Source organism: Aspergillus pseudonomiae, assembly GCF_009193645.1.
Source record: "Aspergillus pseudonomiae strain CBS 119388 unplaced genomic scaffold BDV37scaffold_4, whole genome shotgun sequence".
In the NCBI taxonomy this organism is placed as follows: domain Eukaryota; kingdom Fungi; phylum Ascomycota; class Eurotiomycetes; order Eurotiales; family Aspergillaceae; genus Aspergillus; species Aspergillus pseudonomiae.
This window is the reverse complement of record NW_022475996.1, coordinates 282,744-301,212: the sequence shown is the minus strand read 5'-3', so window position 1 is coordinate 301,212 and position 18,469 is coordinate 282,744. Positions and strand designations below refer to the sequence as shown.

The window sequence follows — 18,469 nt, the reverse complement described above, 5'->3', positions numbered from 1 at the left end:
CCAAAGATCGGCAGGTCTGGTCTTTGACTCATGACGATCATTAATATTATTCTTGTTATTGTTAGTATCATCATTACGGCCTTCCCCCAAGGCATCCTTCAGGCTGAAAAGCAATGAGATGATGAAAATATCCGTTGCCCGGTGATCATCTGGCCAAGATAGAGTTAGAGTCCTGAAGAAATCCTTCGTCGTAGTGAGTCATGAATACCTAAATTAGGCAGAGAACAAAATAAATCCATTCCAAAGACTCCATTCTGGATCTGCGCCATTCGAACCCATTTCTGGGGCAAACGATCATTGGTAGGGATGCCTGCATCGTGGGGCTGAACTGAAGCGCTGACAACCACTCAGCGCCTCAGGCAGAGCTGTGATTGGGACATGCAGCTCTCAGGCATCACTGCTTTGCTTCTTCCTCGAATCCGTGACTGTCCAACAATCGGTCCCTGTGCATTTTACCTTCCTTTTACCGTTTATAACGCGCTATCATCTCACGATCCCTTTCTGACTGCTACTTTCCCGGAGACTTCCTCGTCAATTCCCGCAGTGACCACGCCAGTCTCCGCTCTGTAACCACGATTCCTTTCAACTTCTATGGTAGGGTTGTCTTCATGCTACCTACCTCTCGTTCGTTCTCGATACATCCCGCGCCCAAGTCGTAGGGCATTGGACCTCTTCCGCCTCATTCTCACCGCCAGAAGAGCCCTCAGTCGTCGGCCAATCCATTCCGATTATACGAAGCAAGGCGCCAACCTAGCCTGTGATATCTGTGTTTAGGCGTCAGGGCTCGTACGTCAGTTCAGGTAAGCTGGTTTCTTCCGCCCATTGTGGTATATGTATTGGTCTTTCTCCCTTCCCTCGTGCACCTGATCCACCGACACCTACATTCACACCCCAATCCTCCTTTTCATTCATAATATCCCGTGTTAAACCTGTCACGACTATATTCCCCTCTCACTTGCTAGAGGTCACGGACAATGTCACCAAGTGCTACCGCTTTAAATCCTAGCTCTAACAACACAGCTCAACATTCCGTCATAGAGCCCGAGCCACAAAAAGAGCAAAGCTCGGATCCGCTCTTGACCCCATCTGCTCCGCTCCCCGAAACAGCTCCACAGCGGGCCCTATCTAATCAGCGCCCTGAAGCCATGGCCGATTCCAGCGTCACGGCCGCCGCCGCCGCCGCCGCATCGGAAACTAAACATGAGGCCGAGCCGCCGGTCGACAACACTACTATCAAGCCAGATGCGAAATCAATGGTTGCTGTGTCAGAAACCGCCCCGGCTTGCAAAAAACATCCGTCCAAGGAAAAAGACCCTAACGGCCGCAATCGCGACTCGAAAAAGAAGAGTCATAAATCCAAGACATCATCCGTAGTCACTCCTAGTGATGACAGTTCGGACGAGTCGGATTCCTCTGCTGATAGCTCCAGCGCTGAGGAATCTGCATCCGAAGATGAAGAATCTCCCTCCAGTTCATCTGAATCGGAGCCGGAAAGGACACATCGGCGGAGAGGGACCAAGAACAAGACAAAGAAGTCACTAAGAAGTAGTCGGAAGAAGAAGTCCCGGTCGCAATATGAATCCGAGTCGGAGTCGGACTCAGACGAGAGTGAAGATGATGATACTGCCCTCGATGAGAAGGCTGTCAAGCGGCTTGTATCCAAGCTCAGAGCGCGAAAGAAGGCTAAGAAACTCCGGTCCCAGGAAGACTCATCAGAGGACCTGGAGGACTCAGACGAACAAGCTGACCCGGACGACATGGCACTCTTGCTCGCTGAAGAGCGACTAGCCGCTTTGAGGCTGAAACGAGGTGATGGCAGGCGTCGTAACAGAACTCGCGGTAAACGGAACTCATCCGACGGGCAGACAGACGGCCAAAGAAAATCCAAAGGCAGGAAGAAAACTGCTTCAAAGATAGCTTTCAAGCGGGTAGATGAATGTATGTGTGAACCTTAATCTACCTACAGATCAGAACGGCCAGTGCTAACCCGATGATTACTCTCAGTGTGGGACAATACCATTCATAACTTCAAGCTTACAGAGACCGTGGATGACCCAGAGGCCAATGAATGGGACCAATATCTATTTACCGTACGCCGCAAATTTGACTGGGATAACAAGTACACGGAGACTGTGGTAGATTTGAAAAGCAAGTACATTCGCGATGCACTCTCCAAGGTGATGGACGGCGTTAAGGGGGTCAGCTTAGTGCAAGAGACGGCCGTCGTTGACCCCAATATGCTTTTCTTATATCTTGAAGAGACCCGCCAATACATGAAGGACCTAAAGCAACAGGCGAAGACGGAGAAAAAGAAAAAAGCTAAAAAAACCGCTGCAACCAAGGCGGCCCATCTCAAGGTCCTTGTCAAGTATCTAGATACAGACTACGCCGAGACCAAAAAGACCCTGTATCCGCTGCTAGAAGCCAACACAATAACCTTCGATCTACTCTGGGCATTGTTCAAGCCAAACACCATCGCATATACCCCAACATACGGGAATCAGGACGAGCCACGCGCTTTTAAACTGGAATATGCCACCAAGGAGTCCTCTTTCATGAAAGGCCAATGGTACAGCATTGAAGGCCGCTATCTTGAATACGACGGGAAATCTTTTGGCATGGGAACAATGCTGGCTGATGTGGAAAGCTTTAAGGGTGCCCGCAAGATAACCAGCCTCAACTGTTACCCGCTGAAGTACCACCGAGAGGCTGAAGACGTCAAAGCCAAGCTAATTGAGAGAGGCAAGAAGTTTGTATCAATGAGAGGTATGAACTACCGGTTCCACAAAGGCATGGCTTTCTACAAGAAGAAGCGGTCTGTCATCAAAGTCAACATCAACGGAAGAGTTATGATCGATCCTGCCATTCACCGTCGGATCAACCCTAACTATCCTATCAGCACTGTCCGCCCGAAAGATGCAGACTATCTGGATGACTCCGACGGCGCCGGTAGTGATGGCGGCTGCTGCTGTGTGTCAGAATCTGACTCAGATGATCCGTACGTCCACCGTCGGGACTCGGATGCCCCTAGAGTCCGGTACAAAGTCATCCAGGACAAGGAGGGCACGCCGCACGTGGTCGAAGTTGAGCTAGATGAAAATGGCAATGAAATCCAGAAGGAACAGATGGACGAAGTAGAGGATCCATCTGAGAGGGACTTCACCGAAGAGGAACTGCTGATAGCCAGTCCGGTGGTTCTGGGATTCGCCTTCAGCGAGAAATTGTGGCTAGAATTCAGCATCTCAGGGATCAGCGATATCAACTGGAATGAAGACGCATTCGACTCGTTGGTCCTTCCAGACAATCAGAAATCAATTGTCAAGGCCCTTGTCGAATCCCACACGTTCTGTGCCGCACAGAACATCGACGACGTTATTCAAGGCAAGGGCAAAGGTCTAGTTGCTGTGCTCCACGGTCCACCAGGCACAGGCAAAACACTGACGGCCGAAGGCATCGCCGAGCTGCTCAAACGTCCGTTGTACATGGTCAGCGCGGGAGAGCTGGGAACAGACTCCCGGACCCTAGAGGCTGAACTCAACAAGATCCTGGATATTGCCCATTCCTGGGGCGCCGTGCTTCTGCTCGATGAAGCGGATATATTCCTCGAGAAACGCACGATCCAGGACATCCACCGCAATGCTCTCGTTAGCATCTTCCTTCGTCTCCTGGAGTACTTCCAAGGTATTCTTTTCCTGACCACTAACCGAGTGGAAACCTTCGACGACGCCTTCCAATCCCGAATCCACGTCGCCCTGCGATACGGCGACCTCACCACCAAAGCGAAGCGAAGCGTATGGAAAATGTTCCTGGAGAAAGTCCAAGCAATGGACGGCGTGCAAACAGCCACCTTCACCGAAAAAGACTTCGACGCTCTCGCGCGCCACAATCTCAACGGACGACAGGTATGCTTACCCCCCCTCCACCACACTCCTAATCCATCCTAAAGAACCCAAACTAACACATACCCCAGATCAAAAACTCCGTCCGCACCGCGCAAGCCCTAGCCGTCAACGAGAAAAACCCCCTCTCCATGGAACACATCAAGAGAGTCTTAGAAGTAGCAGAAACATTTGACCACGATCTCCGCGGTGGAACAGGATACATCGATGCAATGAGAAGCTATACATGAGACACCACATATATAAGAGCAGATACGACTTACGAACGATAACTAGCACAAGAATATGAGAAACGGAATGAGATACGAAATGGTCGCGGTGTTTTCCTTGAGAGATACGCTATTCGTTGGTGATCAGTTTATTCTATTAGTCTATTTATCTTTTGACTTGGTTTGTTGGCGGGCTGAGCGATAGCTACTTTATTTGATCCTGGCCTCCTCTCCTTTTTTCGTCTATTTCGTTCCTCTTTCGATCATGTGCCATCATTGGAGCGGGTCTTGGGTTGATTAGTGTTTCTTGTTTTAATTATGAGGGATGAATTTACGAGGATCTTGCAGGTAGCCTGTTTCAGAAGGTAGGGTAAGAGACTCGGGATAGAGGAATAAAGACAGAATTAAGAATGGAGACCAAGATTGTCACCTCGCATCAGATAAGATCTATCTATATGCCTCGGTAAAGCGGGTCCTTTAGCTATGTCGCAACATATCACAACTACAAATGTGTACAATCTACTTTGGACTAGGCTTTGGAGCCGAATACGGACATCAGGGGAATCAATTATATTTTGAAATGCTTAGGAAATACATGTTCGTCGCCTTTGCCATCATGAAACGAGAGAAGGATTCATCAGTTAACTATCCATCAGCCCGTCATTGCTCCAGAAACAAACTGCAGCTGCATCTCCTCCGATATAAAGCCGATGCGAGTGGAAGCATACACGATGGGTAATAGGCGCAAAATGTCATACACAAGACTGTTATACAGGGAGGAAAAGAGCTGCAGACGGTCTAGTTTACCTTATGAGAGTAATTTAAGGGTTGGCCTTGACGAAGTCAATACCCTTCTGGATGTTCTTCTTGAGGTCACCAAGGCAGGCCTCGAGGAGCTTCTCCTCGTAGGCGTTGACCTGGCCAACGGGGAGGATCTTCTCAACACCGTTGGGGCCGAGCTCGACCTTGGAGGCGAAGAAGTCAACACCCTGGTCCTTGTAGAGAGGGCTGTCGACGAAAGTGGGCTCAACGACACCCTTCTCACCCTGGGCGGCCTTGAGGAGGGACTCAGCCATGCGAGCACCAGCCATGGCCATGGAGAGGGTGGCAGAGCCAGCACCATCCTTGGCCTTGACGACCTCATCACCACCGAACTGGATGCGGTTGACGAGCTGGTCGCGGGTCTCACCCTCAATGCTGGGGTGGCTGGACTGGGAGAGAAGAGGGACAATGGTCACACCGGAGTGGCCACCGACGACAGGGACGGCCTCGTTGGAGGGGTCGGTCTTCTGGACCTGGGAGATGAAGCGAGAGGCACGGACAACGTCAAGGGTGGTAACACCGAAGAGACGCTTGGGGTTGTAGACACCCCTGGCCTTGAAGACCTCGGCGACAATGGGGACGGTGGAGTTGACCTGATTGCAATTAGCGCGAGATAACTGGTAATAGTAGATGAACTCATCATACGGGGTTGGAGATGACGAGGATCTTGGCCTCGGGGGAAGCCTCGGCGGCAGCCTTAGCAAGGTCGCGGACAATGGAGGCGTTGGTGTTGAACAGGTCTGGCCATGTTTCCATCAGTATTCAACTTCCAGTGGCATTGCGAAGTCATGATGTCCATACCGTCACGGGTCATGCCGGGCTTGCGAGGAACACCGGCAGGGATGAGGACGATCTCAGAGCCCTTGAGAGCATCACGGAGGCCAGAGGGGGTAGGGTCGAAGCCAGAGACGGTGCTGTTGGTGTTGATGTGGCTCAGATCAGCGGCAACACCTGTCGCATCACCCATGTTAGTCTTGTCTTAAATCACCGAAGTCGGAGATACTGCAAGCTGTGCAAAAACATACCAGGGCCACCGCGGATATCGTAGAGGGCAAGCTCAGAAACACGGGGGTTGAGCTTGAGGAGAAGGGAGAGAGGTTGGCCAATGCCACCAGCGGCACCAAGAACGGCAACCTTGGAAGCCTGTGAACAAGAAGGTAAGTTAGTCGGCTTGTTTTTCTGTTGTCGTAGAGCTAGTTCCGAGGTCCAGAAACAAGAAGGTTCGATGGATTCAATCACACACCTGGCTGGCAGAAGCGGAGAAGGCGCGCTTCTGGAGGAGGTTGAAAGACTGGCGAGCTGCGAACATTGTGAATGATGTGTAAGGAAGGATAGAATGAATTCTATCTGAAAGAAATGGAGAGGTGAGGTGGAGAGAAAAGAAGAAAGCGGATGAGAAAGGAGAGGAAGGAAGAAAGAGAAAGAGGAATCGGCGGCCTTTCGTTGCCGGTGAGAAGGAATTCACTAACGAATTTGGTTTGTTGGCGGCTAAATCGCTCCGTTTCCGATTCTTTCCCCACGCACGGCTGACTCGGAATCACTGGTCATTTCACATGGGGACCGGCGTCAAACCTCGTATAATTTTGAATAAATACCCGACCTGTGTTGATTTTTGTTCTCGGTTTTAAATCGATCACTCGATTACATCCATGACCATGTAGCCTTTCAGTTGATCTTAATGGCATATAGAAGAAAGAAAAAAGTATAGAATGATATCATAATGCAATCCGAACGCCTGCGCTTGCGAAACAAACCCAAGCAACATCCAGAGAACCCATACCAACGGCCAACAAAAAAATCTTAAACTACCTCAAAAAGTGCAATACAGCCCAGCAGAAGAGAAAGAATATCACAACGCCACCCCAGAAAATCCACTTGTCCTGCTTCGCCCGTCGCTCCACTTTTCGGATAGTTTCACCGCTGACTCCCAGAGTATTCGCGACACTATACAGCCGGCGCTGCGTCCCCTTCAGCACCTCTCGCTGCTGTCCCAGATCCGCAAGTACAGCACGTCCCCGGTCAAGGAAGTCATCGAGTTGTGTGCTCGTGTTGGCCAAGAAAGATTGCTCGCGAAGCGCATGGGTCTCACGGTTGTAATCTGCGGGTGAAGCGCCAAAACTGAGGCCCCCTCGGGACGAAGATGGAGCAAAAGCCGACGACTGTGGAAGAGAAGATTGGGCGTATGGGTTCTCTGGGGTCGCTGTGTGATGTGGACGTCGGCCAAGTAGTTCATTACGGTTTGTCACGGATTGCTATAACATCCAAGTTTATCGGGATCAGCCCATATCAAGATTGTCGAATCTAAACAGTCTCAAGAACTTACGGCATCCTCTCGTTCTTTGCGTAGCTGATCAAAATGCTGTCGGTAATCTGCAAGCTCCGACCGGAAATTACTTCAGAACCGTGTCTCAGTCAGCTAGTCTCGATTGGCAACTTGGACATAGTTTCCTACTTTACTCTCTCGAACGCCTTCTGTTGTTTCTCGGGTATCAATTCTTTCTTCGATAGAGCTGAGTAGTCATCGACAGTACGCGATAAGGAGGCAAGTGAAGCTGCGATCTGGCCTATAATCTTGCATAAGTTTCCAACACAGCTGAAGGCTCGTACATGTTATCTTTGTAGAGCGAAAGGCCAGTCCGTACCTTGTAATGCAGGTGAGGATGTGGCAGGAGACTGCGCGAATGTGTCCAGATCGCGACGAATAGCAGAGGACTGCTTCAATGCCGAATTGAAAAGAGAGTTCTGTGCAGTATACACCTGTCAGACACAATTCAATAACCAGACGTCAATACAAAGAACGTACCATTTTCCACAGACAATCCCGTTACCGTAGACACAGTAGAGGCTTACGAAAGCGGATGAAAGAGTCAGCTGCCGTACGAGGGCCTTTAGTACAATGTACTGAGCAAATATCAACTGATTTGTGATTTTGGTGGAACAGTGATGCGGTTGTTATGCTTGTACCTTTACTACGGTCTTGTAGATAATCCCGGCCGAGGCCACATGTTCTTGCACTCGCACAATTCTGACGTCGCTGACCGCCTCTCGGCGCAGCCTTCAAATGTTCCACTATTTCCATTTTCATTGTTTACCAGCAATACTCAGCTACAAGCTGGCTTTTGCAAATTAATATTGTCTAGCAACCTGCGGGACATGGCCAGCATTTGGTTTGTCATACTATGACGCATGATTAACTTGATTGTACTGTACTTAAAGCTCGTGTACTCCCGATATACATTGGCTATATATAATGAATATTAACGATACTCCGATGCCAAACAAGGAGCAGGGTATGCCATTATGAATTACTGATACAACAAAAAGATCCATCACTGCGCCAACGCCGGCTCTTGGGAAGCGTGGGTAACAGAGCTATAATGAAATATCTGACACCCAGAAACGGTCATATAGAAACAGACCTCCAGACTGAAGAATGCCAGGAACAGTAAAACCCTCTATCTACTTGGGAGGGTACTTGTTTTGGAGAAACCACCTGACAGAGTTAAGCATTAGCAAACAGGCTTCAGGTGACATTGAGCACACCGAGGAACTTACTTGCTGACGAAATAATCAACCGCACCAAATGCTCCAACAGCGCCAGACCAAAGCCCAATCAGCTCCCAGGAGAGTTTGCCTTCGACATGTTTCCGGTATGCACCGAACCCTAGTCCTGCGCCCACCAAGCTCAAAAGCACAGCATTGCCGATATAGACCGGATTATCCGAGTTGCGACATATTCCAGAAGCCTTAGCCTTGGCCTTGGCCTTAGCTTTTCGTTCTTCTTTCGCTTTCTTGTTTTCCTCAGACTCTTCCCGCTCTACCCGCTCGGCTTGAGTGGTGGTCTTGATGTCTTGATCCAGAAAATTCGAATCCACGACGGTAACATGTTGCGAATCTACATCGACTAGCGAGGCGGTGCTCTCGGATTCATCCTTATAAACCCCGCCTACACTTGGGGCACGGCTTTATTTCAATTAGTCAGAGGGATATTCTGATATATAAATTCGTAAGCAGGCCATGTGTCGACTTACGCCTAGCTGAAGTGTTAGTCCAGATACCAACAAGTGCAAGGTTATTGGCGACAAAGAAGGTATGGAGAGAGATGCTACGTACCTCTTCTGCGGACTGTTCCGGGCCCTTGGCGGCTACTTCGGCATAAGACATGTTTGGGGTGGCACGTAAGTTGGAAAGTTATGTGTTTATGAATGTGTTTATGGTCTGCGACAGAGTTAGTTCGGCGAAGGCATGGCTGGTAGACTGTACCATGAAGTCGATAATGGGTTGTTGAGGACACAGGATCAACCTACCTGGAAAGGTAAAAGGACAAGGATGCTGATCGAAGGGGGAGCTAAGAACGGCACTTTGAAGGGACTGCTAGATGAAAGTGAAGTAAAGTTTGAAAGAAGACGCATGCATGGATTTATACGAATGCCAGGGCGCAAGAGCGGGCGTGAAAGAATGACATCACGTCACTGATCAGCCGGTGGAGTTGGAGCACTGCCAAGACCCGCCATGGTCACATTCGACTGTAACGAGAAAGGCTTGGCCCTCGTGGAGCAGTGAGTCGGAACTTGGAAGCCATATAATTAAAATTGAAACATGGATAGCGCTTAGAGATATTTCTTTCAATCCGTCGCCTCTGCAAGTCGACAGCAGCCTAAATACGAATTTGATCCGGGAATAGAATTCTAAGGGAACATAGGAAATGGATTTAGATCTGATGCACTGTACTTGATAGACCAATTACGGTCAAAAAAACACTAGAATGATTTTTAATACATATTAAAACAAATGCCAAAAGGAACTCCGGTCGTAGATAGGTATTACGTCTGGCATTTTGGAACCCCAAACAGACCAGATCGAGCTTAGAGCAGCAGCTCCAAGGGGTTCTCAACAACCTTCTTCAGCTCCTTAATCCATTCAGCACCAACGGCACCGTCGACCACCTTGTGATCAAAGCTGCCAGTTACAATGATCTGGTCGTCCCATTCAACCTCAGTGCCGTTCTCAGTCTCGACAGGGACGGCTACTTTACGGGTAGTACCAACAGCCAGGATACCAGCCTGAGGGGGGTTGATAACAGCAGTGAACCGCTCAATGGCAGGGTTCATTCCCATGTTGCTGATGGTGAAAGTGCCACCCTGGTACTCTTCCGGCTTAAGCTTGTTGTCGCGAGCACGCTTGCCAAGGTCCTTGATAGAGTTAGAGATGCTGGAGAGACCGAGACCCTGAACATTCTTCACAACAGGAGTGATCAGTCCAGCAGGGGTGGCAACGGCAACACTGATGTCGGCAGTCTTGTGCTGGCGGATGACAACCTGACCGTTCTCCTCGTGCCAGCTGGAGTTGACAGCAGGTACCTTCTGAAGAGCAGCAGCACAAGCCTTGACAAGGAAGTCATTGACGGAAAGCTTGTACTTGCCATCGGCGGAGGCATTAAGGGCCTGGCGGAGCTTCAGAAGCTTAGTGACAGACAGAGTCGTCGAGACGAAGAAGTGGGGGTTCTCTCTGGTGGATTGAAGAAGGCGGTTGGCGATAGTCTTGCGCATGGAAGTAATAGGAATATCCTCATAGGTAGGGCCAGCAGCGGCAGAAGCGCTGGGCTTGTACTTCTCAACATCCTCCTTGGTGATCTGACCTCCTCTGCCAGTACCCTTCAGGGCCTTGATTGACACACCCTTCTCCAGAGCAAGAGCCTTAGCAGCGGGGCTGATGGTAGGCTCGCGGTCGAGACTGGGCTGAAGCTTCTCACCCGAGGTCTCGGGCTCCTGAGCAGCAGGCTCGGGGGCCGGTGTAGAAGCGGGAGCAGCATCAGTAGCACCCTTGGATTCTTCCTTGCTCTCCTGAGCTGGGGCAGCACCCTTGTCACCACCGGCATCCTCAGCGGTGAACGACTCGAACGACGAAACATCAGTGCCCTCTTCAACGAGGACGGCGATAGGCTGTTGACGCGCAATTAGTAAGTGCAATACAAGACAATTGAAATTTGCATCGCAGCACATACAGAACCAACAGCAACCTCCTTCTCACCAGTTTCCTTCAGAACCTTAGCCAAGACACCTTCTTCTTGGAACTCAAAGTCCATCTGTGCCTTATCGGTCTCAATCTCGACCAGAACATCTCCGGGCTGCAGGGCATCGCCCGGCTTCTTCTGCCAGGCACCGATGTTTCCAGCAAGCATCGTTGGCGACAAAGCAGGCATGCTAATGATGGTGTGAGGGGGGAAGGCTGTAACTCGACATGTTAGAATTGGATGGCTGCACTACGAAGACAGGAAGAGTAAAATCTGGATGGGCGTACACTTGGAGGCATAGTAGCGGGAAAGGGCAGCGAAGGCGGGCAATTGAGGTCTGAAAACAGGGGTAATAACGTCAGCCTTTCGAAACATGGAACTTGAGGGTTAAAGCGCAGGCTATAACATACTGAACAGCATCCCTGAATCTGTGCATAACCTGCGGCCTCCTCAGGGAGGAGGCGCCTTTGGTGAGCATGGCGCTGGGAGTGCGCATCCGGACAGCACTGGCGACCATGGTGCCTGAATGCTGTGAGTATGATACGATGAAAGGGCCCGGAATGCGACAAAGAGAGGAGAGAGGATGGAAGGGAGGGCGAGAGGTATATCTGGCAGGTGGAAGGGCCCGGTATCAAAGAGTTGAGGAGTGCAGCTCCAGGAACTTTTCTGTTGAGCTTCCCGGTGAGAGATCGGAATAGTGTCGCCGGGTGCCGCCGGTGTCCTGCTTAGGTAAGTTGTAAGCAGGTCTCCGTCGCGTACCTGGCACGAATCGGCATCCGTAGATTATCCCCGTCCGCCGGAGAAGACACGCATCAGTTCCACTAGCGGGTTAGTAACTTAGTATGGAGTAACTCCTCTCCTCACTGCTTCTAGTCCTGCATTTGCTTTTCCATGTGGACCCCTCATATGTCGTATTTGGATTGCGCCGGACGGAGTCTCGCATAAATGGCGGAAGTTGAGAATGGCTCTGCCAATGAGCCAACCCAAACATCTCCGGCTCTGTCGCAGGCAGACAACAAAGAGCATGGGGCAGATGTTTCCACGCACTCCGAAGCCCCCGATGCTATCGAGGAAGACAAACCCACGATCCCCGAGGAGACGGAACGCCAAAATATCGATGTGGATGCTTCAAAGGACCACAAGCTAGTACACAGCGAATTGGACTCTACTGAACCTGCTGAGCTTGTAGAAACATCTTCAGCCCCGAAGGACGCTGTCGAGACCCCAACATCCGAACTAAAGCCATCGCTCCAGTCGGATGCCAAGGAGGAAAATGCAGATAACTCACAAGATGGTAGCGAGGAAGTTGGCCCTGAGCAGAGCTCTCCCGACGAGACCCCCGATAGAGACTCTGTACCGCCCCAAGATGTCCCTGTTCCGGATCCTCGCGTGCGCTCGGATTCGAGGTCAACGACTGCTACATTTGCGACACATCGTTCAGTTCCCGTTAGCTCCACTGTCTTCATTGTAACAGCACTTGACATGATTGGCGCATCCCGAGAAGCTCGGAGAACTAAAGAATTGGAGGACGCCGTGAAGAGTGCTGTTGCGAATGTAAAGCAGTCGGATGGCCAGCCCATAGATCCGGAAGTCATCTTTCGCCCTTTACTTCTTGCAACCAAGACTCTTAGCGTCCCCTTGCAAGTGACGGCACTCGATTGTATCGGAAAACTTATTACCTATTCATACTTCGCTTTCCCTAGTGCCCAGGACGGCAATGTCTCCCAAACTGATCCCACGCAAGAGCAGCCACCGCTGATTGAACGAGCTATCGATGCGATCTGCGACTGTTTCGAGAACGAAGCCACACCCATTGAGGTCCAACAACAAATCCTAAAATCACTCCTTGCGGCGGTTTTGAACGACAAAATTGTGGTGCACGGAGCTGGTCTCCTTAAAGCTGTCCGCCAGATATACAACATTTTCATATACTCTAAGTCCAGTCAAAACCAGCAGATCGCTCAGGGATCTTTGACTCAGATGGTCAGCACAGTTTTTGACCGAGTTCGTGTGAGGCTTGAATTGAAAGAACTACATATGCGTGATGGCGAAAAGGCACAGGGGTCCTCTTCTGACACTGTAACCCTGGATCCTGCGGAAACCCCTCAAACCAACGAGGAAGACCAAGCGTCTGACGTCGCCTCTGCTACCGTCCCGGATCAACCCGTTGCTAAGGAGCCTACCGAGAAGTTGACATTGCAAAGTTTCGAGTCGAACAAAGATATCACATCTGTGAATGACAACGCCCCAACAACAGTTACACGCGCCAAGGCCCGCCAGACCCCAGCGAGGTCCTTATCAATCTCGGGGGAGGAAAGAGAAGACGGTGAAATTTTAGATGAGGATGAAGACGAAGTATATGTTAAAGATGCTTTCCTGGTTTTCCGGGCTCTGTGCAAGCTGAGTCACAAGATTCTTAGCCACGAACAACAGCAGGATTTGAAGTCTCAAAATATGAGATCAAAACTGCTGTCTCTGCACCACATTCACTATCTAATCAACACCCACATTGCTGTTCTCACGTCCCCTCTGTTGACGATCAAGCAAAGCTCCAACAGCTCGGATGCTATGACTCTTCTACAAGCTGTTCGGCCTCACCTTTGCCTAAGTCTTAGCCGAAATGGCTCCAGCTCGGTGCCAAGAGTGTTCGAGGTGTGCTGTGAAATTTTCTGGCTTATGCTCAAGCATATGAGAGTGATGATGAAGAAAGAACTTGAGGTGTTCTTGAAAGAGATCTATCTGGCTATACTTGAGAAGCGAAACGCGCCCGCTTTTCAGAAGCAATATTTTATGGAAATCTTAGAAAGATTGGCAGATGACCCGCGTGCATTAGTTGAGCTATATCTCAATTATGACTGTGACAGGACAGCACTGGAGAACATTTTCCAAAATATCATCGAACAACTTTCTCGGTATGCCAGTGTACCAGTCTCCATTACTGCAGCCCAGCAGCATCAATTCCAGGAGCACCATGTCAAGATCTCTCGTTTGGGACTTGAGTGGCACCAACGTGGTACTTTGCCTCCGACTCTTACTACCGCGAATGTAGCCAACATTCAACAGCCTAATCTGCAGGGTGTTCCTTCTGAGTATACTCTCAAGCACCAATCGGTTGAATCTTTGGTGGAGATACTGCAATCGTTAGACAACTGGGCCTCTCAGCGTATGGCTGATCAAGCTGTCCCCAATATCTCGTCTCAAAAATCCATTGACAATCCGAGAGAGTCATTGGATACAAATGCCGGTGCATTCCTTTCATCCCCAAGGGTCGACGTTGTCGAGGGTAGTACCGGTCGGTCAACACCAGTGGCAGAAGATGATCCAAGCCAGATGGAGAAAGTCAAGCAAAGAAAGATTGCACTCATGAATGCCGTCCAGCAGTTTAATTTCAAACCTAAGCGTGGCATCAAGCTATTCATACAAGAAGGTTTTATCAAGTCCGATCCTGTCGAGATTGCGTCCTTGTTATTCCGTAATGACCGGCTAGACAAAGCTATGGTAGGAGAATACCTCGGCGAAGGTGAAGCCGAGAATATTGCTATCATGCATGCATTTGTTGACATGATGGAGTTCACAAAGCGGCGTTTCGTTGATGCTCTCCGTGGCTTCCTGCAACATTTCCGTCTGCCTGGAGAGGCACAAAAGATCGATCGTTTCATGCTCAAGTTTGCAGAGCGCTACACGACCCAAAATCCAAATGCTTTCGCAAATGCTGACACGGCTTACGTTCTTGCGTACTCCGTCATCTTGCTTAACACAGACCTGCACAGCAGCAAGATGAAGGGACGTCGTATGACGAAGGAGGAATTCATAAAAAACAACAGGGGCATCAATGATAATCAGGACTTACCTGAGGAATATCTTACGTCTATTTACGACGAGATTGCAGGTAATGAAATTGTTCTTGATACGGAGAGAGAACACGCTGCAAACGTAGGAATGCCCACGGGCGCACCCGGAGGGTTGGCATCAAGGGCTGGACAAGTCTTTGCAACTGTGGGGAGGGACATCCAAGGCGAAAAGTACGCTCAGGCCTCCGAAGAGATGGCTAACAAGACCGAGCAACTTTATCGAAGCTTGATTCGGGCGCAACGAAAAACGGCAGTCAGGGAGGCTCTCTCACGGTTTATTCCTGCTACCTCTGTTCGACACGTTGGTTCTATGTTCAATGTCACTTGGATGTCTTTCCTTTCCGGCCTATCTGCTCCAATGCAGGACACCCAAAACCTTGAAATGATTAAATTGTGCATGGAAGGAATGAAGTTGGCAATCCGAATTAGCTGTTCTTTTGACTTGGAGACTCCTCGAGTTGCATTTGTGACGGCTCTGGCCAAGTTCACGAACTTGGGCAACGTTAGAGAAATGGTGGCGAAGAATGTCGAGGCTTTGAAAGCTCTACTTGATGTAGCACTTACAGAAGGGAACTACCTCAAAAGCTCCTGGAGAGAGATCCTCACATGCGTTAGCCAGCTTGATCGGCTCCAACTTCTCACTGACGGCGTTGACGAAGGATCATTGCCCGACGTTTCACGGGCGCGTATTGTGCCTCAAGCATCATCAGATGGTTCCCGAAAATCCTTCCAGTCATCAAGACGGCCGCGTCCTCGATCAATCAACGGTCCTACGGCCTTCCGCACCGAAGCTGCAATGGAAAGCCGATCTGCTGAGATGATCAGGGGCGTAGATCGAATCTTCACAAATACAGCCAATCTCTCTCATGAAGCCATCATTGACTTTATCCGGGCGCTGAGCGAAGTAAGTTGGCAAGAGATCCAGTCTTCCGGACAAACCGACTCTCCCCGTACGTACAGTTTGCAGAAGCTCGTTGAGATTAGTTACTATAACATGACGAGAGTCAGGATAGAATGGTCAAAGATTTGGGAAGTCCTTGGACAGCATTTCAACCTTGTTGGATGTCATTCCAACACAACGGTGGTCTTTTTTGCGCTAGACTCGCTTCGTCAGTTGTCGATGCGCTTTATGGAGATCGAAGAACTTCCAGGTTTCAAGTTTCAAAAAGACTTCCTCAAGCCATTTGAACATGTCATGGCTAATAGCAACGCGGTAACCGTGAAAGACATGATTCTGCGATGCCTTATTCAGATGATTCAGGCCCGTGGAGATAACATTCGCTCTGGCTGGAAAACGATGTTTGGCGTCTTCACAGTCGCTGCTCGCGAGCCCTATGGTAAGTGATGATACTCCGGGGTTGCTATATGGAATTTGCTAATGTGGTTATAGAGGGCATTGTGAATATGGCTTTCGAACATGTTACCCAGATATATAACACCCGGTTTGGCATTGTGATCACGCAGGGTGCTTTCCCCGATCTGGTCGTATGCTTGACAGAGTTCTCTAAAAATTCGAAGTTCCAGAAGAAGTCGTTACAGGCTATCGAAACTTTGAAGTCAACCGTCTCAAAAATGCTCAGAACGCCTGAATGTCCTCTCTCTCATCGTGGATCATCAGCTGAAGAATTCCAAGATGAAAATACAAACCTTGCCAAGCAACTTAGCCGTCAATCTAAGGAGGAACAGTTCTGGTACCCTATCCTAATTGCGTTCCAAGACGTATTGATGACTGGTGACGACCTTGAGGTTCGCTCACGGTAAGCTCCCTTTGTCCTTGACATGCTAGCATTTGGCTAACATAAGATCTAGAGCTTTGACGTATCTTTTCGAAACGCTGATCAGATATGGTGGCGATTTCCCTCAAGAGTTCTGGGATGTTCTCTGGAGACAGCTGCTTTATCCTATCTTCGTTGTATTGCAGTCCAAGTCGGAAATGTCTAAAGTACCTAACCACGAAGAGCTATCTGTGTGGCTATCCACTACGATGATTCAAGCATTGAGAAACATGATCACCCTTTTCACGCATTACTTCGATGCGTTAGAATACATGCTGGGCCGCATACTGGAGCTCCTTACACTATGCATTTGTCAAGAGAACGACACTATCGCGCGAATCGGCAGTAACTGTTTACAACAGTTGATCTTGCAGAATGTTATGAAGTTCAAGCAGGAGCACTGGGAGAAGGTGGTTGGTGCCTTCGTGGAGCTTTTCAGCAAGACTACTGCCTACGAATTGTTCACCGCTGCTGCAGCCATCTCTACAAAGTCTTCCGAGTCGCACAAATCCACCAACGGGGAAGTCGCAAGCAATGAGGGAGGTGCACAAGAGACTGCTGAAACATCCTCAGCACGGGAAAGTCTTACCGACGCTTCGAAAACTAACGGACTGCAAAATGTGACACATGAGCATGAGGAAGGAGATATGCCTACCGCTGCCAACTCTGGGCTGGAAGACTACAGACCTCCTGCCGAGGTACAGCAACAGCCAGCTGCGGTCACTGCTGCCCGTCGTCGGTACTTCAACCGTATCATAACGAACTGCGTCCTTCAATTGCTTATGATCGAAACTGTTCATGAACTCTTCTCCAACGACAAGGTTTATGCGCAGATTCCGAGCCATGAGCTTCTTCGACTGATGGGGCTGCTGAAGAAGAGTTACCAGTTCGCGAAGAAATTCAACGAGGACAAAGAACTCCGCATGCAGCTTTGGCGCCAAGGATTCATGAAGCAGCCGCCAAACCTTCTCAAGCAGGAGAGTGGAAGTGCTGCAACCTACGTCCACATCCTTTTCCGTATGTACCATGATGAGAGGGAAGAAAGGAGGAATAGCCGTGCAGAAACAGAGGCGGCACTCATTCCGTAAGTGTCTGGTTATAACGCCGTGCTAATGCTTTGCTAACCTATTTTCTTTAGACTTTGTGCCGATATAATTCGCAGTTTTGTCCTTCTTGACGAAGACTCGCAGCATCGAAATGTGCTTGCCTGGCGTCCCGTAGTGGTAGACGTGCTGGAAGGATACACGAACTTCCCTTCTGAAGGCTTTGACAAGCACATCCAAACCTTCTACCCGCTATCTGTTGATCTTCTCGGTCGCGACTTGAACCCTGAAATACGCATAGCGCTTCAATCATTACTTCGCAGAATCGGTGAAGCAAAATTGGGAATCCCTGCTATGCAAGCACCTGTTAGCGCGAGAAGCTCGGTCTCCCATCGCAAAGACAGCGTCGGACGTTGATTGCGTCTCATTTCCCCTTTATTTCATTTTAACCTTTTCGTGTTTTGGATATCCCGCCTACCTGATTGCTTGTCTCTCACTGGATGGCGACTGTTGTAGACTTACTTTTCTGTGCCTAACCTTTCTATGTGAGCCGGATTTTATATATGTACCTAAAAGAACCGGATTTTTCCTAATGACCGTAACTTTCCATATTTCGGAGGGCGCCGAGAACCGTCCTCAGTAGGTAGTTTGCATTCCCGAGGTCGCACAGCTACTAGTCTTACAAACACCCGCTACCTGCATTCAATTTCTATAACTAGAGGAAAGTACATGTAAGCGATGCTGTAGTGCTCAATTTAAAGAAGAATATCATGGAAGTAAGAAACTCTTCTTCACTGGAGATGTGTCGCTGTCGTGGGACGAAGAAGTTGAATGTTCGATGGGTCGGTCTCGTGTCC

At 49.6% G+C, this 18,469-nt stretch overlaps 6 protein-coding genes across 6 annotated transcripts; 2 read left to right on the top strand and 4 right to left on the bottom strand.

Moving 5' to 3' along the window:
* The first annotated feature begins 772 nt into the window (after positions 1-772).
* Positions 773-4,474, top strand: BDV37DRAFT_138031 (ATP-binding protein). The gene is made up of 3 exons (XM_032078806.1): positions 773-1,938; positions 2,005-3,902; positions 3,971-4,474. Exons 1-3 carry the CDS (start codon positions 975-977, stop codon positions 4,127-4,129), a joined length of 3,021 nt encoding a protein of 1,006 aa, XP_031946267.1. The 5' UTR covers positions 773-974; the 3' UTR covers positions 4,130-4,474.
* Positions 4,475-4,663: 189 nt separating this feature from the next.
* Positions 4,664-6,349, bottom strand: BDV37DRAFT_237680 (malate dehydrogenase). Its single transcript, XM_032080757.1, has 5 exons — positions 6,174-6,349; positions 5,956-6,073; positions 5,732-5,881; positions 5,576-5,670; positions 4,664-5,523 (listed from the first exon to the last, which is right to left on the bottom strand). Exons 1-5 carry the CDS (start codon positions 6,237-6,239, stop codon positions 4,930-4,932), a joined length of 1,023 nt encoding a protein of 340 aa, XP_031946266.1. The 5' UTR covers positions 6,240-6,349; the 3' UTR covers positions 4,664-4,929.
* A 142-nt stretch (positions 6,350-6,491) lies between these two features.
* On the bottom strand, positions 6,492-7,997 carry BDV37DRAFT_138003 (golgi SNAP receptor complex member 2 family protein). Its single transcript, XM_032078805.1, has 5 exons — positions 7,734-7,997; positions 7,573-7,672; positions 7,383-7,494; positions 7,254-7,323; positions 6,492-7,182 (listed from the first exon to the last, which is right to left on the bottom strand). The coding sequence occupies exons 1-5, from the start codon at positions 7,734-7,736 to the stop codon at positions 6,736-6,738; spliced, it is 732 nt and encodes a 243-aa protein (XP_031946265.1). The 5' UTR covers positions 7,737-7,997; the 3' UTR covers positions 6,492-6,735.
* A 251-nt stretch (positions 7,998-8,248) lies between these two features.
* Positions 8,249-9,328, bottom strand: BDV37DRAFT_137955 (uncharacterized protein). The gene is made up of 3 exons (XM_032078804.1): positions 9,238-9,328; positions 9,040-9,148; positions 8,249-8,876 (listed from the first exon to the last, which is right to left on the bottom strand). The coding sequence occupies exons 2-3, from the start codon at positions 9,092-9,094 to the stop codon at positions 8,482-8,484; spliced, it is 450 nt and encodes a 149-aa protein (XP_031946264.1). The 5' UTR covers positions 9,095-9,148; positions 9,238-9,328; the 3' UTR covers positions 8,249-8,481.
* Positions 9,329-9,636: 308 nt separating this feature from the next.
* On the bottom strand, positions 9,637-11,603 carry BDV37DRAFT_237668 (putative pyruvate dehydrogenase complex, dihydrolipoamide acetyltransferase component). Its single transcript, XM_032080756.1, has 2 exons — positions 10,935-11,603; positions 9,637-10,872 (listed from the first exon to the last, which is right to left on the bottom strand). The coding sequence occupies exons 1-2, from the start codon at positions 11,130-11,132 to the stop codon at positions 9,796-9,798; spliced, it is 1,275 nt and encodes a 424-aa protein (XP_031946263.1). The 5' UTR covers positions 11,133-11,603; the 3' UTR covers positions 9,637-9,795.
* On the top strand, positions 11,459-18,029 carry BDV37DRAFT_268124 (Arf family guanine nucleotide exchange factor SEC7; the record flags this gene model as incomplete). Its single annotated transcript, XM_032084128.1, has 5 exons — positions 11,459-11,474; positions 12,385-16,131; positions 16,185-16,551; positions 16,604-17,653; positions 17,708-18,029. 5 exons carry the CDS (start codon positions 11,459-11,461, stop codon positions 18,027-18,029), a joined length of 5,502 nt encoding a protein of 1,833 aa, XP_031946262.1.
* Positions 18,030-18,469: the final 440 nt, after the last annotated feature.